The sequence below is a fragment of the Dunckerocampus dactyliophorus genome, chromosome 14, assembly GCF_027744805.1.
Source record: "Dunckerocampus dactyliophorus isolate RoL2022-P2 chromosome 14, RoL_Ddac_1.1, whole genome shotgun sequence".
In the NCBI taxonomy this organism is placed as follows: Eukaryota; Metazoa; Chordata; class Actinopteri; order Syngnathiformes; family Syngnathidae; genus Dunckerocampus; species Dunckerocampus dactyliophorus.
In genome coordinates this window covers 20,555,370-20,579,930 of record NC_072832.1, presented here as the reverse complement: position 1 = coordinate 20,579,930, position 24,561 = coordinate 20,555,370, and the positions used below count along the sequence as shown (strand labels likewise).

At 40.2% G+C, this 24,561-nt stretch overlaps 1 protein-coding gene across 5 annotated transcripts in view; it reads right to left on the bottom strand.

The window, feature by feature from the left end:
* Nucleotides 1-24,561, bottom strand: part of LOC129194230 (regulating synaptic membrane exocytosis protein 1-like) — a 142,560-nt gene that overhangs the window by 53,043 nt on the left and 64,956 nt on the right. For 3 of the 5 annotated variants that reach the window (XM_054799304.1, XM_054799305.1, XM_054799307.1), the window contains exons 5-11: nt 23,362-23,630; nt 21,309-21,988; nt 7,647-7,687; nt 7,340-7,453; nt 7,115-7,214; nt 4,143-4,266; nt 350-396 (exon numbers count right to left, since the gene is read on the bottom strand). In XM_054799304.1, coding sequence (XP_054655279.1) covers nt 350-396; nt 4,143-4,266; nt 7,115-7,214; nt 7,340-7,453; nt 7,647-7,687; nt 21,309-21,988; nt 23,362-23,630 — 1,375 coding nt within the window. Of the gene's footprint in view, nt 1-349; nt 397-2,011; nt 2,030-4,142; nt 4,267-7,114; nt 7,215-7,339; nt 7,454-7,646; nt 7,688-21,308; nt 21,989-23,361; nt 23,631-24,561 lie in introns of all 5 variants that reach the window. The other 2 variants (XM_054799302.1, XM_054799303.1) reach the window with 1 other exon arrangement.

The following is a 24,561-nucleotide window of genomic DNA, read 5'->3' as shown; positions in this document are numbered from 1 at the left end:
AACAAACCATAGTTACTGTGAGACGCACAAGTGAAACTTATACAGTATATAACAACAAGCAGAGTTCATTATGTGTGTTATGCTTCTCCCACAGCTAGCCGGGACGACCCAGTGGCCTGCAGGCAGGGGAGCCATGTACTACCGGTGGCCGCTTCAGAGTGAGGTGCGAAGTGGAGCGAAGCTATACATTTTATACTTTAAAAGTGTGTAGGGGTGTGCATTTGTGCATTTAGCATTTAGCTTGTTAGCCTCGGTCGCTACATACATTAGAGTAATGTGTATACATGCACAAATAAATTAGAGTCTCTGTGTGTTTTAGGTGTGTTCATATAACAAAAAAGACACCTACTAGATTCTAATGGAGGGTGGGACGTGTCTGGGATTCTTGGGATATCACTGAAATACAAAAAGCAAAGATACATCAGTCATTTGCATGTTTGCATCTGCCTGATTGAAATACTATGAAGTTAGTCATGTTGTGGATGCACAGGCATGCATGCTTGATTCAAACATAAAGTCCAGTCCAAACTGCTTATTTAGATGTTCAAGCTAAACCTTCATGGTAAGGATACTTGGCAAATCAAATTGAGGATGTGAGCCTTTGTTATAAATACACTGAGCAGTAGTTGGGTCACAGCAAGAAGCACCAGAATTTCTTCCACCAGCTTCAGGGAACTAAACTAATTGTGAAGTGAGGATCAATGCATATGAAGTTGTAACATCATGTATATACCCTCAATTGTGATCGTTTTTCATTGAATAAAAAAGTTCCCTGATGAAGAAGTCAAGGATTCTTTGCTGCATGATCTTTCTTGTCGTAAAAATGGTTATTGTTGTACAATAATCCCTCGTTTATCGTGGTTAATTGGTTCCAAATCGGACTGTAAAAAGTGAATTTCCACCAGGTAGGATTCCTTATTTATAAATAGAATATTTTTTTTAGAGTTACAGCATAGAAAACCTATAGACGACCTTCTAAATATGGTTTTTAACATTATTAGAGCCCTCTAGGCATTATAAGAGTAGGCATAATAAGTAGGCATAATAAGAGAAAAGACATATAAGACAGAAATAAGACTCATGCTCATGCTGTAAATGTGTTCCAGTGCTAGGGAACAGCAAGCGACATTGGGGGGGTTCAGAGTTGAGTTTTAGCTTGGCGTGGGTTATGGCAGCAATGGTAGCCCGTGTTAGGGATCATTGTGCCTGTTGTGAGATCATTAAACCTGCAATAAAAGCCTGTTGTTCTGGCAATCAAGTCTGGTGCTTGTGTGTCTCACCCAACATTACAGTAACATTACTGACACCTCGTGACCAGTGTAGAATACTTCACACCATCACAACGCTTTGCTTCTTCCTACTTCTTTTGGAAATGCATATGTGATGTATTCAAATGTACCTTGTATGCATATTCAAAGATATTAAACTATAACCATAATGTCTCTGAATGTGTCTTCTGAATGCCATATAATTGGATTTTACTTCATTTAGCCATTTTTGTACTTGAAAATGTTTAATTTCGGCCCAATATGCATATTTTTGACTCATGATAGCCCGTATTCAACCACCAACCAGTATGATTTATTAATTAATAGATCTTTGAACCGTGTTAACAATAAGCCACAAAATTCAAAGTGCAAAGGGGCGAGGGATTACTGTATTTACTGTATGTGGTGTTCGATGGACAGGAAGTTGCCTCAAATGCAAGAATAGAATCATGAATTCAGCAAACATTAGTGAAATAAACTCGTGCTTCATCAAAATCAGCAGTGAAAAAATTTGTGTTTTGCATTTTGCATCCTTTCACATTCAAATGATGTCAAATAGAATGGAGATGAAAATTAGAGACATGTATTTTCACCAAAGATAAAATGTGCATATTCCCAAATACAGTAAAAAAAAAGAGAGTCTTGCCCTTTTCAGGATGCAAAATGGTACCAGCAAAATGAAACTATTGCTCCATAAGCATGAGAGGATCCAAAAATCCCAATAAAACAATAAAATTACTTACTGATATTTTCTATACACCCTTTGCGAGTGTTTGGAGAGAAATTATAACATTCAACTTTTGTTTCAACAAAGCAAATGTGGTCCAATCTTAAATTTGCACATTTCAACATATGAACACATAATACATATGTCAGGTAAAATATGCTGCGTGTTAAAGCAGTGTCATGCATTTGGTAACAAGAACATTTCGATTGAACATTTCGAAGCAATGCGCCATACATGACATGAAAGAACACTTTCCAGGATCATTTTAAAGCTTTTCATATCATCCTAGAATATTGCTCTGTGTAGACAATTATTTTGTGTTTTGTAATATGTCATTGAACAGTCTGCAGTTAATATTGGAATACATATTCTTATGGATCACAGCTATTTAAGTACAAGGTGCAGTAGCTGCAACTGAGATTACACTGTGGGTCACATCTTACCTCTCTGAGCCCTACACATCACAAACAGCACCTTAACTGCGGCGTACGCCAAGGCTCAATTTTAGTCCTGTTCTCTAAGTATTTGCCACCTTTGGGGTCCCAAAACCAGGCAAATGCTCTGTTTGTGCTCTGTTGTCTCAGAGACATTAGAGTGTGGAGGTCCTGTCCATTTCCATTAAGCTAAATGACAAATGTAAAAGAAATGATTATATTTGGTAATACCCAGGGCTGCAACGATTACTCAACACAATCGACAACGTTGATTCTAAAAGTTTGTCCATGGAGAGTTGTTATTGTTGATGCATCGCTTAATCAAATTTTTATTAAAATACCTTTTAAATATTTTATTTATTTATTTATTTATTTATTTATTTAACAGTCTAACTGACTGTTAAATAACAGTTAATTTATTTTTTAGTTAACTTTTCTAACTTGATTGTAACTCATTGTCAAAACCTATTCTAGTAAATTACTTACTTCAGTTGAAATTACTTCAGAAGGAATGGTTTCATTTTACAGTAATCCCTCGCTTATCGCGGTTAACTGGTTCCAGACCCGACCGTGATAAGCACATTTCCGTAGCATTGCTTGTTTAGAGATTCAATATTTTTGCAGTTAGAGCATAGAAAACCTGTTTACTGCTTTCTAAATATGATTTTTGACATTATTAGAGCCCTCTAAACATGAAATAACACCTCTATAGTTACCTTTACACTCCTATTATCTAATATAGTAGACATAATAAGACAAAGAAGAATAGTGTATGTTGCTATAAATGTGTTCCCTAAGGGAGCAGAATGAGTAACGAACAGGAAGTGACATCGGCGTTTGGTTCAGAGTTGAGTTTTAGCTTGGCGTGGGTTACAGCCGCAACAGTAGCCCATGTTCGGGATTACTTTAGCTGCAATAAAAGCCCGTTGTTCTGGCGATCGAGTCTGGTGCTTGTGTGTGTCACTGAACATTACAGCAACTGAAAACTAGTGACCCTTGTAGAATACTACATATCATCGAAACGTCTTTGAATGCATCTTCTAAATGCCTTATATTTGTATTTTACTTCAATTAGCCATTTTGATGCTTAAAAATAATTTTGGAAAAAATTGTAACATTTGCTTGAATATGATATTTTTGGACTAATAATAGGTTGCATTCAGCATGATTGGAACCACATGATTTATTCATAAATATATTTTTGAAGAACTGTGATAGAGTGAAGCCACAAAATTCAAAGCATGAGGTGGCACGGGATTACAGTATTCATGTTATATTTTTCCAATAAAAGTGCCCTTTTTTTATTTATTCGTCTTCTTCCACCAAAAAATACATTTTGACAAACACTTTACTTAATATGTCAATTTAAATAGCTACCTAATATTAATTAGATTACATAATATTAGATTAGATTATTTAAAATAGTATTATATATATTTCATAATTCCAGTGGATAGACATTAAGTGCATCTGTGCAAAGTGCAAGGGAAATACTGTATGATGTGAATCGGTTCCAGGCTTGAAACAGCCTAAAGATGGCACACCTGCACAATCTAGAGAAAAGTATAAGGACAGCTATCAAGATCAGGCAATCAAAAATAGGTGGCATTCTTGTGCAGGTGTACATAATTAAGTGTGTAGTTTACAATTGTGTCCGGCTATGATGTTTTAACTATCCAATTAACAAACAGTGAGTGTCTTGTTCCAACTTACCCGATTGGTCGGGATACAACCAGCTCGACTTGAGGCTCAGCTTGAGATTCGAGGATGATGTTGTAAACTTCCTTCATGGTGGCTCCTGGTAACAGCTTCCCATTCCACTGTAAAACCTCATCCCCTGAAATAAGACATTGGCCAATATTCTGTGTGAAAGCGATTTCATGTGATGAGCAGTAAATAAATAGTGTTGACATGATAGTCTGGCTTGAGTTGTTTACTGGCATAATGCCCGCCAACTGTATGCATGCGAACGTACGGTTTGACTGCAGTGTAGCAGCTGCAACGAGCGATTATTTTCTTAGTCGATTAATCTGAAGCTTGTTTTTTATGATGAATCGAGTAATCACTGAGGCCCTTCATGTACCACATCAGTTTGAACCAAACACAAACTTTGATCCGCAACATATCAGAAAAGAGGCAAAAATGTCCATTATTGTTTCCCAAAGTCAAAGCTGGTGTGTGAATACCTTGTTTTGCAGAAAACACAAAGATAATAGGTCTGCTTTCATGAATGACTAAGGACATTAAAGACATTTGCGTTTGAGAGGCTGAAATCTAGGGATGTCGAAATTTTTAAATAAAAAACAATTAATCGAATACCAAATAGATTAACTGGATAATCAATTAATCATCGATTAATCAATCTATTGTTGCATCTCTACTGGAGTGTTAACAATTTGATAAACAATGTGCTTAGTAGTGCAGCAGTATTATATTATGGACAGTTAGATTAATTGAGATCAGGGGTGTCCAAAGTTTTTCCAGTGTGGGCCACATGGTGACAAATGAAAGGTGATATTTTGTAAAGCAACACATGTAGATACACTGGTGTGAAAAAGTGTTTGCCCTCTTCCTGATTTCTTATTTTTTTGCATGTTTGTCACACTTAAATGCTTCAGATCATCAAACAAATTTAGATATTACTCAATAACAACACAACTGAACACAAAATGCAGTTTTTAAATGAAGCTTTTCATTATTAAGGGAAAAAATCCAAACCTACATGAAAAAGTGGTTGCCCCCTAAACCTAATAACTGGTTGGGCCACCCTTAGCAGCAACAACTGCAATCAAGCATTTGCGATAACTTGCAATGAGTCTCCTACAGCGCTGTGGAGGAATTCTGGCCCACTCATCTTTGCAGAATTGTTGTAATTCAGCCACATTGGAGGGTTTTCCAGCATGAAGCGCCTTTTTAAAGTCATGCCACAGCATCTCAATAGGATTGAGGTCAGGACGTTGACTACACTACAAATCTTGCTGGTGTGTTTTGGATCATTGTCCTGCTGCAGAACCCAAGTTTCAGCTTGAGGTCACAAACAGATGGCCGGACATTCTCCTTCAGGATTTTTGACAGAGAGCAGAATTCATGCTTCCATTTATCACAGCAAGTCTTCCAGGCCCTGAAGCAGCAAAACAGCCCCAGACCATCACACTACCACCACCATGTTTTACTTTAAAGGTGGTTTAAAGTATTTTTTCTTTATGAGTTATTTATACGATATCTATATTTTCCTTACAACTTTATTCTCATAAAATTACAACTTACAACTTTTTCTTGTTAATTACAACTTTTACTTTTTTCTTTTAATATTTTCACTTTATTCTTGTCAGATTATTGCAGTTTTTTTTTTTTTATTTTTGCTGTTGGTGGTGTTTTTTTGTTGTTGTTTTTTTTGTTTTCTTGTTAAATTCTATTTTTAGAATGTGCTGCAGGCCAATAAAAAAACAGCTGCAGGCTGCAAATGGCCTCCGGGCCACACTTTTGACACTCCTGCCCTAAAGAGAACAAAGTGGTGTTAAATAATCCATCCATTTTTGATGCCGCTTATCCTCATTAGAGTTGCGGGGGTATGCTGGAGCCTGTCCCAGCTGACTTTGGGCGAGAGGCATGGCACATCCTGGACTGGTCGCCAGGTGTTAAATAATTTCAAGCAGAAACTGTATGATTTTGTGAAATTGTGTGTGAATGCTGACAGAACCTTTTGCCGATCCAAAATTTTAAAGAAACTAATTGAGATCTGTAATGCTGCTGAAAGCATTTTAGCAGGGGTCTCAAACTCAACTTACCTGGGACTGCTGGAGGTAAGAGTCTGGGCCGCATCAGACATTCCATAAAGAAGGTTTTCAAGTGTTCCATAAAAAAAGATGCAACTGACCCAATCTTACAGTTCAGAACATGAACAGTTCTTCAGAACATGAATGGCTCCTCAGAACGGAGGGTTCTCTTGCCTACTCTTTGCTGCCAGAGACCTAACAGTGCGTCCTCTTACAGTGTGATTCCACAGTGCTTTCCAGCATGCCTTGCAGCAGTTGTTTTGAAAAAGTTGCTAATGTAACGTGTTCAGAGTTAACATAGTTGTTGTTTATTATTCCCCATAGTAGTAGTAGTAGTAGTTGCCGTATGTGTGTGTTACATGTTGTGCTCTCATGTCGGTACCGTGACTGTAGGTAGTCTTTTGTCTAGTGGCCGCTTCTTTTAAGCAAGCTGAAGTGCCGCATACCATCTCTTGTGGGCCTCAAGTTTGCTACAATACACATAATATTAATAGACAACGTCCTGGAACACTACTTTGATGTCAAGCATTGGTCCACAAAATATGGTCCAACGAGCCGCAATTGGCTTGTGGGCTGCTAGTTTGAGACCCCTGGTATTTCCCATACTCCCTGGGAGGTGCGAGCAGTATATTGTCAGGATGACATGGAAAAAAACTCATTGGATGCTAGTTCTTGCTGCAACACAGTCCACAAACATGACAAGACACATTTTGGACATCATGTGCAGACTATATTTGTCATCAGTTTTCCAGGTTAGGTATATTATGTATATTAAGTATGTATGCATGCTATTCTTGTAAAGTCCTTTTACAATATGTGATGGAAAATGTCTGATTTAAAAAAAAAAATACCGCCGTTCAAACATACTGTTTGCTTGTTCTTCTGAGGATGTAGGAGAGTTGTGGTTACCTGCTCTCAGATGCCCAACCACATCGGCCAGGCTGCCCTTCTTGACCTTGGTGATGAAGGCACCTAATCTCCCTGACTCTGTGATTCTTCCTCCTACAACCTACACAGAAGGAGCGAGGAAGACAGATGCTTTGAGTAACAAAACATATTTGAAATGTTATCCACACCCACTAGAAACAAAACTTAGCATGTGTGTATCCCAGAATCAGCCAATCCCACACTGACCTTCAACCCCAGGAGAGCGCCGGCTTCTTTTGGCATGGATGCGCTCCTCTTGCTGAGGGTGATTCTGCCAATCAGATGGTCACCCTCCTTTGATGGCTGCCAGGTTACAGGATGCTGCAAGATAAAACAAAAGTTGACTAAACATTGGATTTTTTGACAACAATAAGCATTGTGATGACAAAAGTAACAAGTAGCGGTAGATATACACTTCTTAGGCTCCATATCACAATTTACCTTTTTTCATAATGGAATGAAAATATCATTTTGTGCCTGCTGGTATCAAATACAAAACTCTTAAAAGACTCACATGCCATACAGTGGGGTCATGAGGGTAGCACTCCCAGTCACCTGCAAGAAGAAGATGTTAAGTGAGTGAACAACTATACTGTCAGTGACGCCCTGGTTTCTATAGGATTCCAACCATTGTTAACATTTTATTAAGTAAAAATGGCTGAATTTGCACATTTCGTGGAGATACGAATGCAAGTTCACTGGTCTATATTTTCATGTATTTTGTCGAAAATTGCGATATTTTGTCATTTGAATTTGTTCGAAAATGGTGCTCTACAGTGCTACCGTATCATCGACAAGGAGAAGAAAAGGAAGACCATACAAACTTCCATTGAAAACTTCTTCACACGCCTTGGTTTGCATTTTCCAGTTAGCGTCCAATATGTTAGCGTATATCTTGTCGTGTTATTAATACACTGCGTGAGCGCAACTGTGTTCTGAAAAGTAACGTGCGGTCAGGGGAGGCTGGTGAGGCAGAACCTCACTTGTTTGGTTTGGTTTGGTTTGGTTTGATTTAATTTTATTTGAACATGCACCACCTGAACCATGTTGTAGTCAATATGCATTTCTTTACACTGTACTCTTGCGTATCTTGCTTGCTGCTGTAATAAGTAAATTTCCCCGCTGTGGGATAAATAAAGTACAAATACAATACAAATACAGTACAAATACAATGAAGGTTACGATGGAATACATCTCATGAATCATTTCGCAGTTCCACATGTTCAAAAGGAGTAGGAAGAAGCATGTCATGATGAAAAAGAAAGAATAATAACATACAATAAATATTAATATTTGTCCATTTAACTGTATTCTAAATGTATTTTCTGTATGATTCCAATTGTTTTTAACATTTTCTTAAGTAAAAATCACTGGATTTGCACATTTCCTGTTCAAATACAGGGAAGAAAACTGAGCGTAGCTTTACGGTTTAGTGCGCAAGCCCCGCCTACTGTCTGAGTGCACACTGTGTTGGCTCATGGTGCCTGCCAGTTTGTTTTTCTCAGCATGTGGGCAACAATATAATGTTGCAGAAACATGTATTATGCACCATGACTTTCTACAGCCTGTGTAATGTGTCGAATGTGTGACATCATTATCGTCAGACTTTTATAACAAAGTATCAGAGCTTTTCCTGGAGAAGGTGGGTGCATATACTTCACATATAAATAAAAGGTAAGAACACAAATGTTTTTCAGTAAAAAAAAATAAAATAAAATAAATGGGACGAAGAAGTATCTGAAAACAATTTGAATTTTTATTCAACCAAAGTGAATTAGTCGCTTCTTTTCTTTGGTTATCATCTTAATGAGCAACCTGTATTAACATTTACAAAACTACAAAGGAGACAGTGCCTCACCAGCCATGAACCTCACCGCACTTCACTGGTTGTTAATGTATTTTTATCACAAAACGTCCTTGTTAGCAGCTTGCTATTACATGGAAAGCAATCACAGTCGCCCACCTATGATGTCTAACACAGTTACGACACAAGTCTCAAAAATGTTAACACAAAACACCTTTTTATAGCTTTACAGTTATAGTTTCATACCCATAAAACAATTCCAAATCCACATAAATGATGAATTAAAGGCACAAATGAACATTACTTTTACCTTCACTGAAGATGTGAGGCGAAGACACAATGTGGCAGCGAGATAAACATGGACACCACCTTGGTGTTTTGTCATGAGATATTTCTTGAAATGGATAGTCTTTCTCACCTTCTTAATCAAAACGCTGGTACTTACAACTTTCTTTGGCTCCATTTTGGCTTATTTTGCAGCCGTGATCAAAAGAAAAGCAGAGACTTGAGGTGAGAAACACAACTGAATTCAAGGTATAACTCATAGTAACTCATACTCTCGCTGCCACCCCGTGTCTTTGGCAACAATCACGTCTTCAGTCAAGGTAAAAGTAACCTTAAATGTTCATGTATCCCTTTCACTCATTGTTTACATAGATCTATATGCATTTAGAATCGTTTTCTGCACTTAAAACTAAAATTGTAAGACTATAAAAACATGTGAATGGAATTTACATCATTTCTTTGGGAAAAAATTATTTGGCTAGAGTGCGTTTTGTTTACAGTCGGACCTTCTGGGATCCAGTAATGACTAACCAAGGTTCCACTGTATTTTGTGCAATGCATCATGCTACCACCACTATGCTTGATCGTTCATAGTGTTCTTAAGTTTGAAACTCTCAATTTGATTCCTCCAAACATACTGTGCTTCTGGTCACTGTGGCCGATCTTTGTCTCGCCTGACCATACAACTTTTGTCCAGAGGACGTTTGGCGTGTCCGTGTGGGCAGCTGCAAATTTCAGTGAAGGTGTCAATTTGGGAGCATGGGCTTCTGTGTCACGTAATGTCATGTTTCACTGGTATTCTTGAAGTTTGCAGTTTATGTTGGTTCCTGGGTTGCTCCTTAATATCCTCACCAACTTCCTTTCATCTGAACGTAAATATGTTGGTCTTCTTCCCGACACATCCAAATATCTTGCACTTACGTAGTGTGTTTTTACGTATTTTAATAGTGTGAAGTGATGATCTTGTTTAGAAACAACGCCAAGGGCCGTTCACTACTTCACTTATCCTTCTTAGCTCTTCAATGACTTCTGGTATTGGGGGATTATTGGTATAGCAGTGTTTCCCACAAATTAATTTATTAGTGGCAGCCCCCCACAAGTAACTTTGGACCGGCACCTGTTCGCCCTCGCTCTTAAACACATTCTAATGGGACTGTCTGTGACTAAAGCTTGTCGTTACAACTCGGTGCAAATGTGCTTTGCATTTAACACGCCACATACACACCTGGCCTGCGTCACAGGAGAAGACAAACAGGAGGGATCACCGTTTCCCACTCAGCAACTTTAGTTATATTTAGTGTTCAGACCCCTCTAGATACTCTTTTTCAAAAAAGCAACAAATGTTTCCAGCAACGTTATTCCTCTCTCCTACAGCGTTAAATTACAATTAGATGCACATGCGTAATGGCCAATTATGCAAATTAGACAATGGCAAGCGCACTTCCGCAACCTACCAACACTAATAGATTGGAGTCTTGTGGGTAACACTGTCCCTCGCCGCATCGCACTTTGAATTTTCGCAGCTCCACTCTATCGCGGTTTTTCAAAAATATATTAATTCATAAATCATGCTGTTTCATAGTGGAATACAGTCTGTAATAATCCATAATCCATAATCCATAATCCAAAAATATGCTTGTTTTAGCAAATTGTACCTATATTTGGCCAAAATTAAACATTTTCAGGCATAAAAATGACTAAATGAACTAAAATACAAATATAAAACATTCAGAAAACTCGTTGAAAGACACACTGATATGTAGTATTCCACACTGGTCACTAAGTGTCAGTAATGTTACCACAAGACGTCCCAGAAGTAAAAATAAATAAATAAATAAAATGAAGAAACTACAACAAGGACTGTGCTACCATGTGTGAGTCTTATTTTCTGTTACTATGTCTACTATGTTGGATAATACAAGTCCATAGGCGACTATAAAAGTGTTATTTCATGTCTAGAGGGCTCTAATAATGTTAAATTTAGAAGGTCGTAAACAGGTTTTCTTTGTTCTAACTATGAAAATATTCCATTTATACATCCTACTTTGTGGAAATTCACTTATCTATATATAACCATTGGGTCTGGAACCAATTAACCACGATAAATGAGGGATTAGTGTATATCATTGGTCAAATGTGCTGTCAAACTAATTATTTTATGCTGCTGAGATCAGCTGCAATCAATCATGCAACATTGTCAGTCCATTCCTGATTCACTCACACAGTCACTTCCAAAGGCAGGTTTGGCTGGAAGAAAGCAATGTATCTCTGCAGATGGATGTGAGAAAATGAACTTGACAAGGCACACGACTGACACACTGTCTAAACAGAAAGCCCAGCTGTGAGGTAAGCCCTCTTGCTGCTGTTGTTAGGGACAAAATCATAAAAGATATTCAGAGGTTTTTTCTACATACATGGGCAGAGGGGCAGCATTGAAATGTGTGCAGCACCTCAGCGGCAGTGTTATGACATAGAGTAAAACAGAGCCAAGCATGCCTAGCAGTAGACAGACTATGAGGATAATGAGTTGTGACAATTTATAGTGGCATTATGTAATCTTAAGGCAAACCAAGTTCTCAGTTTCATAACTCAAACCTAATCTTCACTGCATTCACCAATGGCTGGGCCACGTGGTTGAGTATGGATTGTGTTAAAGAGCCTGGTCTATACTGTAGGTATAATGTAGCTATCTACTGTATCATAAATATAACTACATAACTATATAACTACATATAACTATATCGATGACGGTCGTCAGTTACAAATTGATTGATTGATGATGTGATCTGCATCCATCCATCCATTTTCAATACTGCTTGTCCTCATTAGGGTCACAGGCGAGCTGAATTTTTGGTTCTGGTTAATAATGTGGTTTGGACTCTGCCAGGGCTGCCCTTTGTCACTGATTCTGTTAATTACTTTGGTAGAAAAAATTCTTGGCACAGTCAGGGCGTTGAGGGGACCTGTTTTGGTGGCTGCAGAATTGGGTCTCCGCTCTTTGCAGATGATGTGGTACTGCTGGCTTCATCAGGCTGTGATCTTCAGCTCTCATTGGATCGGTTTGCAGCCGAGTGTGAAGCAGCCGGGATGAGAATTAGCATTTATAAGTGCGAGTCCTTGGTTCTTGCCCGGAAAACAGTGGAGTGCCATCTCGGGTTGGGGATGAGATCATGCCCCAAGTGGAGGAGTTCAACTACCGTGGGGCCTTCGGGTCGAGTGCGGGAAGGATGGAACACGAGATCGACAGGCAGATTGGTGCGACGTCTACTGTGATGCGGATATCATTCTGTTGTGGTGAAGAGGGAGCTGAGTCGAAAAAGCAAAGCTCTCAAATTATCGGTCGATCTACGTTCCTAAACTCACCCTTGGTCATGAGCTTTGGGTGTAGTGTCTTGCTCTCAGGTGTGCCAAATCCAAAGCAAACATGTCTGCCGCGTGGAAGTTACCTCGGAAAGGCTCCCCGCAACCTTAGGAAGCTTCTAAGAAGAAGAAGTCCTAACCTCCATGCCTGGCCAATAGCAGTGATCATAAAAAAATTAAAAAATGTACAGTTAATTCATGAATGATCGTTATCAAAATCGACAGCATAAAACCCTGATCAGAACATCCATAATTAATGTCTCACTATCCAAAGTAAAAAGTACAAAAATATATACAACTAGCGATAAAGCCTAATTTTCGGAGAATCCCCAGTAACAGGTTTTCACCGCTGTGCCATGCGGGATTGGAACACCGACATAAATGATATCTTTAAGACGAAAAACTCTTAATGCACAAAATAATCATCAAATTTACTTATTTGTTCTTAATGCACACAAGGCAATGAACAACTTCCTGCTCTGTCTCCTTTCTGCTGTTCTCCTTACGCAGTGAGCCGTTCTGGCGCACTTGTATTTGTTGGTGTTATACGTTAATTGTTTTTAATTATTAATCACGTACCTACCATTACAATTGGTGTACCCCTGGGGGTATGCATACCACACTTTAGGAACCTAGGGTCAAGAATATGAAATACTGTACTGTAGGGTTGCAGCTAACGATTACTGGTACTTTCTTAGTCGACTAAACTGGAAGCTTGTTATTTCAATTAATCGAATAATCAGTTATAAATCAAGATGAACCAAACACAAACAGTTAGTGGTTTGGTCCGCAACATATCGGAAAAAAGGCAAAGGGGAAGGACGTGTATGGCAGCAGCTCTGTTGATGATACTGGAAATTTTAACTATTTTGGTGCTTTCCTGACTACACTTCATGAACACAAGATCAGTGCTGCTTGCTGAATCCCCCAACTTTAACTTGGATAGTCGAGAGGTACAGATACAAGTATCGATACCTGCTAGCAAGTGTAGCTAACTAGTGAACTGCTGAAGTTCAAAGAGGTTGCTTAGCAACAATGTCAAACACAAAGGAAAATGATTATGGCTCTGAATTTGCAGTGGACGTGGACATAAAAACAATGCCAGGATACCTAGAGTTGAAAAATCCTTCCAATCCTTCCAAAAATCCACAGAAACCATAGATAGTCGCTTCGAGAGTAGAGAGATCACTCTACCACAAATAATGCGAGCAATTGAGAATCTGCATCCAATGGTAGAGATACATTCTGCTTCATATACAGCTATCAGGAAGGCTATATCGTCTCTGGAAATAGAAGTTCAGAGTAATTACAAAAACCTCTTTGAAGTCACAATTACGTAAAGTCAGTAATGGTGTCACAAACATTATGGAGGAAAATAGAGCAAAGAGTCTATCAAAAAACTAAGAAAAGAAGTCAAGAAGTTGCAAGATGAAAATGCAGACCTGAGTTCTGCTCTTAGGGAGGTTAAATACCCTATGGAAGATATCAGGGCTCTGCAGGACGATATTAAGGAAATGTTGAATGACAATGCTGCCTTGCGCTCTGCTCTTCAGGAAGCGATAAACCGTAAAGAAAATACAGCATTAAGCAAGGATGATAGGGTTGATAGGGTTCTGCAGGATGATATCAGGGCATTATTGGAAGATAACACTGCCTTGCGCACTGCTCTCAAGGAGGCTATAAACCATATGGAAGCCACCTCATGTACTGATCTTAAGGCCGCTAAAGACCCCATGGAAGAAAATAGAGCATTATGCAATGATATCAACACTCTACAAGTTGGCATCAAGGCACTATTGAAGGATAATGCTGACTTTCGCACCACCCTTGAGGAAGAGAAAGAAGCAAAGGAGAATATCAAGGAGCAAATTAAAAACTTCATTGACAAGATGGATCAGATGGCAGGAATGAATGATGTGGTTCCCACAGGGCTCCAAATCACACCCAAGTCAAGAGATGTTCGTTTAATCAAGCAACAGATTGCTAACTACCTACAATCAAAGGAGGTGGATGTCGATGTCAACAGTATTGACACTTGTGTCCCACTCCATGGCAGAAACAACACCACACCTGTCATCATTAAGTTCACCAACAGGGAATTCAAAACCGCACTGCTGAAACAGGGAAAGAAGCTGAGAGGCACCAACGTCTACATGAATGAGCATCTGACAAAACGCAATTCCGACATTGCCAAGAAAGCACGAGACTTGAGGAAGCAGGGAAAGATACAAAGCACTTGGAGCACCAACGGGAAAATCTACATCAAATTAAATGGAGGTCCGGGTGAAGCAAGAGTGCTTGTTGTCCAAGATATCAGCAATCTGGATACATATTAAAGATCATATTACTATGACAATAAGGATGATGGAGGAAACACCCTACGAGACAGACCAACGCAACGAGAAGGACTACATTCCATAGCAATAACCTTGACATCATTCATAAAAGGAACTCTTGTATACAAACCCAGTGTCACTCGCAGTGCAACACCGAAGAGGATGTGGATATCAACAGGAGAGAAAGGACAGGATAAATAGAAAGGAAAAAGGAAAGGAAAAGGAGAAAAAAGGGGGGATTTTTTTTTAAACATTTGTGTACCTGTACACTGTATATGTGTACACTCTATATGTATATATGTGTGTACTTGTGTAGGTGCAGATGTATGTGTATATATATGTATGCGCGCGTTTGTATCTATACACATGTATGTATTAGCAATTGATGTGCTACGAAGAGGGGGTAGGATTAAGCTCTGCTTCTTCCTACTCCTTTTCGGACATATGCATGTTCGAAATAAATTAAACCAAAAATGTGGATCACTGTTTTCCAAAGGCAAAGCTGATGTATGTGAACATCTTGTTTTGCTTAAAAACAAAGATAATAGTTCTGCTTTCATAAATGACCGAGGACATTCAAATATATTCACATTTGAGGAGCTGAAATCACAGCATATTTACATTTTTAAATCCAAAACCGACGACTGAAATACCAAAACAGTCAGTAGTTGGATGATCGATTAATCGTTGATTCGTAGTTGCAGCTTACTGTATTTCTTTCACTCAATCAAATACTAATGTCTCACTTTTTCTGTTTTTTGTTTATATTCTGTCTCTCTGTGTTAAAACAGACCTGCCATAAAAATGGTGGACTGTTCATGTCTTTGTAAGCGGGTAAGCTTACAAAATCTGCATAGAGCAGATAGTTACTTCCCCCGCTGTATGACTATAAGTTTGCCTCTGACTATCGGCTACAGTCACTTTCAAAAAATACTGCCAAGTCACTTACTATTTTTAGTTGACCTGGTAGTGTTGAGAAGGATGTATACACATTGCAGATTCTATACTGTACAGGTCAAGCTGCATATTTGTGTGGGAGTGTTTCCGTCCTGATCTCACACTAATTTAAAAAGTCAAATGATTTAAAAGCCTGGATGCCTCTCAGCTGCCAGCAACCACATCTCATAATTGATCCTGTCTCAGTCTCAAGCTAAAAAAAGGAAGCAGTGTCTTGCTGCCATGCTGATGCGCATAAAACCCACACTGACAAAAACAGCTCAGGCGAGACCTCCACTTGCTCAATGTTATAACACCTGTCCAGCATCCAAGTTATATCTATTTCTTGCCGTGCCCCGAACTGAGATCCTGGGTTTAAAACATAGGGCTGAATGATTTGGGAACATCATCTAAACGTGGGGGACGCACGGTGGCCGAGTGGTTAGAATGTTGGCCACACAGTCAGGAGATCGGGAAGATTTGGGTTTGAATCTCTGTTAGGCATCTCCGTATGGAGTTTCTATGTTCTCCCCGTGCGTGTGTGAGTTTTCTCCGGGTACTCCGGTTTCCTCCCACATTCCAAAAACATGCATGTTAGGTTAATTGGTGACTCTAAATTGTCCATAGGTATGAATGTGAGTGTGAATGGTTGTTTGTCTATATGTGCCCTGCCATTGGCTGGCGACCAGTCCAGGGTGTACCCCGCCTCTTGCACAAAGTCAGCTGGGATAGCATCCAGCATACCTGCGACCCTAGTGAGGAGAAGCGGCATAGAAAATGGATGGATGGAATCTAAATGTGATTTCTTTTATGTCCAATATTGCAATTTGAATTTTATGTTTTTATATTGAGTTTATGTTGTTTTTTTTCACAATACTTAATGTACAATACATGTCTTTTTCCTTAGGCTGTCCGAATTAGTTAAAAGTTGTATAGCTTGTATGTTGTATGTGGCTTAGGCAATTTTCTTCTTTTATTAAACAAACATAATAGCCTTGTTTTATTGATCATATTTACACACCAATTCAGTCTTTACATACATTTACAGTTGTCTGCTCTCTGTATCGCACACTGTGGAGCGATCACATTAATTATATGACCCGTTTTTATTACGTATGGGGACGTACTTGAGCCAGCGCGTCTTTCTACTTATTTCCATTAAGAAAGTGGGGGTTATCATATAGAACTAACATGGCAACGCTGGGCATCTGCATGTGTGCACATGTTTGTGTTGGTGTTCGTCCGCGCCACCGCCCCCCAAAGCTGCAAACATAGGGGAAACACTGCTATAGCGCGAGGTTCCCCACTGCAGTGACAGAAGAGAAAATAATAGATATGGGGAACACAAACGGAGAAGGTTAATAAGGAGAGTTCAAAGCCACGGTCATACATAGGGACAAACTTGGACCGTGAACTCCACCTAGAGGGCCACAAAAAAAATGCCAGTTTTGCACCTAGGGTCCGAGAGCACACGCGCAGTGATCGTTGCTTTCCCAAAATAAATGACAGAATATAATCAGAAGTCATTAATTTTGTAACATTTACAGTTGGACTGCCTTACACACATTCCATAGCTAAATAACTAGAAGCTTAAATCAGGGTTTCCACGACATGTAATTGAACAAAATAAAAGCCGCCACACCTTAAAATGAGGGTTTTTTTAAAACTTGAAAACAATTTTAAGTAATATATTGAATGAATGGATATATACAGTATGTTAAATAGATACATACAGTATATAGCTTTGTATTTACACACATATTGACCACAGTTAGTTTGAAAATGATTTAAAATATCATAAAAATGTTTCACTGCGTTTTTTTTTTGTTTTTTTTTATAAGCATGCACCCGAATCGCCTGTCTGCCTTGCCGGCACTTGCGCATGTGACCAGATACGTGACGCGTCTTGTGTTGACTTTCACTTTGTTTCTTATTAGCAGGGAGAACGAACAATAGCCCGTAAAATGTGTAGTCAACTGACGACAGCTAGCTTGTCACATGCTCAGCCTATCTGTGCCAGCGAGTGTTATCGCTCGCATTTTAATCTGCCTTGCCTTCAAAACACAAGTTGTGTGTCGACGTTGTGCAACAGAAACAGCATACAGCTGTAGACAGTGATGCTATCACAGGGGTTTCAACAGGTAGCTCCTATGCTAACAGTAGTTCACCAGCTGATGTTGAGGACCTCATGACAGAATATTTGCTTCACCTCCTAGTATTTTATAAGTGTTCTACTCAAACATGACATCTGTATTTCATGACAAATGAGCACACTGAGTGGAGATATGCTTTGTAAAGAAAGTGCAATTTAAATGTTGCCAGTGCTCTCAGCAACTTCGCCATTCAAGTAACAGTTTTGCAATGTTCTCGTTTCATGTTCTGCTAGTTGTTAAAAAAAAAAAGTGAAATAAAAAATTGCTATTTGTTATAAAAAATGCGTTTAAAGAATAGCAGACGTTGCAACGGTACAACACAGCGGCAGCAGTCTGCCCTCCCTTGCAGCCCACCACCACAGCTTTAAAAAATCCTAGGGGAAACCCTGTATATAACCCTATATAACTATAAAAAACTAGTAAGTCCGACAAAGTATAAGTATTTCTCTCAATAGTGAGTTTATATGTTGTTATAATTGACATCCCGCTTTTTTTTATGAAAATAGAAATCATAATATGCTTTCATATATTTATACTCAGATGCAAGCCCTGAGCTGTAGTTCTAAAAGATGTTTAGTAGTGATATGACATCACACTACTTAGATATGACAATGTTAGCGTGTAAACAGCAGTGTCTTCTCGGGCTTGAGGACATAGTTTGCTGTGTGAGGCCACCCGAGGTCAACGCTGGAATCAAATGGGGTCAAACGGCCCCATCACAAACACGAACATGCACACACATGTACACTCTCAGAGGGATTGTCACCACCAACCCATTCCTTCAGGGCCAAGCTGAAAACAATATAACATGACACTCAGCAAAGCATCCAGGCACACAAGCATGCACACAGTCTAACACACACTAGTTCACATGCACGCTGCTCACAATGACAGTCAGGCTGCTGGCTGTGGCCTGAGGCATGCATTGTGCATAAAATGCAGTTTTTTCTCCAAACTGCATGGACAGTGAACAAATGTTGATGATTTACAGATTGGCAATGTTATTCCATATTAGTTTTGATTATAATTACTGCAAGCAACAGATACAGTAGTCAAGTCTGTATTTTCTAATGTTATTGTAAGCTTACCTATAACTGACTGAGTGTATGGTGTCTCCAGAATGGAGACGGTAAACTGAGGGGGCGTTCACACAGCGTTCACATGAAAGTGGACCAAGACCCATCTGTTAAGCAGTCTCTGATAGAGTCCGGCGTTTGGTAGATTGAAGAAGCGACATGTACTCGGCATCATACTATGGGCTGTTTGTAATATTTCTAATATAGCTCATGTAGCTAATTGACGTAACCATCCATCCGTTTTCTTCCGCTTATCCAGGTCCAGGTTGCGGGGGCTGCAGTCTCAGTAGGGAAGTCCGGACTTCCAGCCACCTCTTTCAGTTCCACCGAGAGGACACAGAGGCTTTCCCCGGCGAGCTGTGATACATAATCCCTCCAGCATGTCCTTGGTCTGGGCATGCCCGGAACATCTCACCAGGGAAGCGTCCTGGTGGCATCCGGACTAGATGACAAATTATTCCTCTTGATCTGAAGGAGCAGAGGCTCTACCCTGAGCTGCTGCCGGATGACCTGAGCTCCTCACCTTATCTCTTAGGGTGAGTCCAGCCATCTTACGGAGGAAGCAAATTTCGGCCGTTTGTATCCATGATTTTGTTGTTTCGGTCACGACCCAAAGCCCATCACCATAGGTGAGGGTGGGAACATAGATCAACTGGTAAATCGAGAGCTTTGCCTTCCGGCTAAACTTTCTCTTTACCACAGCGATCTGGTGCAGCAACCGCATTATTACAGACGCTACGCCGATGAACCTGTCAACTTCCAACCTTCCTTCACTGGTGATCAAGACCCAAAGATACTTCAGCTCGTCCTCCTGGGGCCTCACTCCCAAACCAAAGGGTGCAATCCACCCTTTTCCTGTTGAGCAGGTGCTGAGTCTCAGTCAGAAGCTTCACACTCGTACTCGTACACTCGCGAACCACCAGAGTAAATGCTGAAGATCACAGCCTGATGAGACCATCTGGACCACATCATCTGCGAACAGCAGAAACGAGATCCGAAGGCCCCCAAACCGGACCCCCTCAACGCCTTGGCTGAGTATAAAAGTCTGTCCATAAATATTATGAACAGAATCGATGGCAAAGTCAAACTAACCAAAATATATAAACAGCTCTCAGTATAATTACAGTATAGTGCAGTTGCATACAACTGCAAACTACTACCACAATAGTGAAATGATATGAAAGAAAAAAAAAAACCTTCCAGCTCGCCAAAATACACTCTTTTAGGATTCACCTAATAATCACCAACTCTATTGCCAAAAAAAGCCTAATAGCGCCAACAGTTTGTTACATTGTGCTGTTTGCATTAAGAATGTTGGGTTGTGTGTTTGGGCCCCCCGGTCACCTCATGGTTAGCACTTCTGCCTCACAGTCAGAAAATCAAGGATTCACATCTCTGTTGGAACACTTCTGTGTGGAGTTTGCATGTTCTCCTTGTGCGTGGGCGTGTGAATGTGAGTGGTTGTCTATGTGCCATGTGCGCTTGACTGGCACCCAGTTCTGTGTGTCCCCTGCCTCACCTACACTACTACTAGCCATGTCTATGAGCCAAACACCTATTGCGCCTAACTTAAATCTTATTGTTGGTGGCCTGCCATTGTGACTCTACAGTACCGTGCATACCCGGTACTTCTTCTGATGCCTCTAATCTTTTATTTTACTTTCTTTTTTTTATGTAACTGTTAGTCCACCATCGTCCTTCCAGCCAGGGTCCACAAAAAAAGCTAGCACAGTAGAGCCAGGTGTCTGACAGTCTGAAAACAAACCCTCCCCTGGTGGAATACGAGTATGAAAAAGAACTACTGTATATTCTTAAGTCTTAGAAGAGTGCAGTTCTTCAAATCCTCCAAAATATTGCTACATATCCATTCATCATCAAATGCTCGGTGAAAACCTGACCGCTTGATTGGCTTTTGGAAGATTTGGAGTGCCGAGATACAACTATGAGAGGCAGTGTTGCATATAGTCGTGATGCTTTTTAACTTTGGGACACAAAGACAGCAAAGGCAAACATTGGCTTGAAAATAGCCACAGTCATATTTTTGTCGTTAGCCATGGTTCAATCATCTTTTCAATGATAAAAATATACCTAGCACATTGCCAGCTGTCACAAGCGCACACTTGTACGCATGTGCTGTTGCTCTCCCTCGGATATGCTACATGACAGATGCACAGATAATGAGACACAGACAACAGAAGTCACAGATTGATTATGAAGAAGTCTCACCTCTTTCACTGACGCTTTCGATCTCAGCATCCTCACAGCTGCTGTACTCAGGTGTGGTCCCTCCTTCCTCCTCTGAGCTGCTGACACTGGTTTGCCTCTTGCCTCCAGATCCCAGCCCTCGTTTTGATTTGTATGGCCTGGGTGGTGGTGGACGCAAAGATTCCGATTGATCTGAGCTTAATGAATCATTGCGCAGCATGCTGTCGGCTTTGTCCCTTTTGTTTCGTCTCACTACAGGTCCCTGACCAGGGGTTGATCCAGTTGAACCCAGAGATTCTCTGAGTTCAGGGTGGTTGTCTTTTTGCGTCGTGTTGTGTTCATGCAGCCCTCCAGCTGTCCTCTGTTCAGACACTAGGCCATCTCTCATCTTCCCCATAATTCCAGTACCACGACCTTGTACAAGGTGGCCCTGGCCTCCAGAAGGGATTGGCCCTGCTTGGCAAGGGGGGCCACCGCTTTGGTCCATGTTTTGGTAGCCCCCCTCTTGTGTCCGCCTCACTGCATCACTTCCTCCTACAGGATCAATCTCCAAAGAACGTCCCTTTGTAAGCCGGCGGCTTTCCCTGCGTTCCCTAGATTCACCCCGGAGATCTCGATCCATGGAAACCTGGGTCTCCAGCTTGGCATGGCCTGTCCTGCGCTCTCCCCGACCAGTTCCTCCACCGCCTTTTCCATTTCTCCTAATTAAATGATGTGGATGGAAACAGAAGGAAAATCAAACAGGTGACGGTTAACAGAAAATGTATTTTGTGCTGTGGAAGAAACAATACTTTAAAGCACAATTTGTATTCCACAAAGACGTTCTTTGACATTTAAAACTGAGGTCTAAGATCAAAATGTTCAAGCATTGACAAATGACCAATCACTCGAGAAAAGCATGTCAACAGTCCAGGAAAATTCGTCTTCTGGAAGGACATTGAGAGGGTATGACACAAAGCCCATATTTTGAGAGATTAAGAAAATTGAAAATCACCAAAAATGAATTGTAACCAATTCAGTCATTGAGTTGTCTGTTACACTGGTTAAAAGTATGTACATTGAATAGACTTATATTTTTCTCAATATTGTACAGCCCATTAATAAGTAAGATATTGTCTTCCTGTTATTATTTGAGGAACATGGGGGACATTTTAAAGGAACATTTAAAGAGTCACTGATTCTAACTAGTGTAGAGCTGAAAGTGCAGCATGACGTAAGCTCCAGTGCTGCAGTCGGTGCGTGCACAGTACGCTTCGACTTTGGTTCTTTCTCAAAAGTATATTAATGAATAAATCATGTTGTTTTGTGGCTGAATACTGTGTATTATTGGTAAAAATATGCATATTTAAGCAAATGTTAAATGTTTTTGCCAAAATTAAGAATTTTCCAGCATAAAAATGGCTAAATGAACTAAAATATTAATATAAAGCATTCAAAAGACGCATTCAAAGATTTTGATGAAATGTAAAATTCTAGACTGGTCACTAGGTGTCAGTAGTGTTACTGGTGAGACACACAAGCACCAGACTTGATCACCGGAACAACAGGCTTTTATTGCAGGTTTGAATTATCTCACAACAGGCACAATAATTCCGAATAAAATCCCTAATAAACACATGGGCTACTTTTGCGGCTGTGACCCACGCCAAGATGAAACTCAACTCTGAGCCACGATGTCACTTCCTGTCCAACTCTCGTTCAGGTCCCACAAGGAACATAAGAAAATATACCGTATATATATATATATATATATTACACACACACACACACGTTATACAGGGTGTCCCAAAAATGTATACACCCTTTAGCAGCTGATAACTCAATTGTTTGTTTTTTCTTTGCATATTAAACCCATTGAAATGAATGATGGCAGCCAGACTACACTATGAAGAAAGGAAATTCATTCTAAAAAAGTATGAATGCACACAAATACCAAGGGAATTGTTTCGTTATGTATGCGATTGCATTGCTTATGGCCCTCGCTGCATAAATAAAAAGCCTAGCAACATTTTGGAAAAACAAAATGTGTAGTTTGTCAACAGTCTATTTCAGTTTAGCACTGCTTCAAACTTACGTGTCTCTTGGTGGTTCGCTCCGTGATCGGACATCTGTTCCAGCTGTGCTCCCTGGTGCACTGGCTCGGTTGGGTTCTAAGGATGTTGTGGAGCCCGGAGGGGCTTGGGAGTGGGACCGCAGCTTCTTATCACTGGGGGCTTGGCACACAGATGGCTCACTGATGGCTGAACCAAGACCAGTGGGCTTTCCTGATGGACCAGTGAACCAATCACCCGGCTTGGTTAGGATCTCCTGTTGTTTCCGGCAGTTATTACAAACCCAGATCACCTGCACAAATAGATGGAAAGATACTTAGGTTGTCACTTGTGCAATGTGCAGCTGAATTTATTCCCTTTGAAGTTCTGCAGGGACTGAATCCAGATCTAGCAGCACATTATTTAAGGGCTGGAAATGAACACCATCTTTTTGGTGGTGGCAAAAAAACAGGAGAAAACCCACATGCAAACACCGCAGAAAGGCAACTTTGCAAAAATGAACATCAGTACTGTAATAGATGTACAGTATATACTGTATGCATGCAAAAAACGTCACTCATCAGAGCAGCTTCAGTTGCAATGAATGTTGAAAAGGAGATGGAGTATTGCGGTTCTGTTCTAAAAAAACAATAATGAAAAGAAATGTACTAGATTTGTGCAATACAGAAAGCCTAAAAATATAGATTATGAAGTAAAAATCAACTGAAAATGTCCTTAAAAGGCATGTGCATCAAGAGGCACTGAAAAAGCTATTTTAACTTCTACCCACAATGCATCACTGCAACCAGAAACATTCATTGGTTCATCCATCCATCCATTTTCTATACCGCTTCATCCTCATTAGGGTCGCGGGGGCATGCTGGAGCCTATCCCAGCTGACTTCGGGCGACAGGCGGGGTACACCCTGGACTAGTCGCCAGACAATCGCAGGGCACATATAGACAAACAACCATTCACACTCACATTCATACCTATGGACAATTTAGAGTCGCCAATTAACCTCACCTGCATGTTTTTGGAATGTGGGAGGAAGCCGGAGTACCTGGTGAAAACCCACACACACACGGGGAGAACATGCAAACTCCACACAGAAAAGCCCAAGGGAGAATCGAACCCAGGTCTTCCCGATCTCCAGGCTGTTCCTGTGTTGGCCAACATGCTAACCACTAGACCACCGTGCGGCCTTCATGGGTTCATTAGAAGTTAAAATAGCTTTTGTTTGT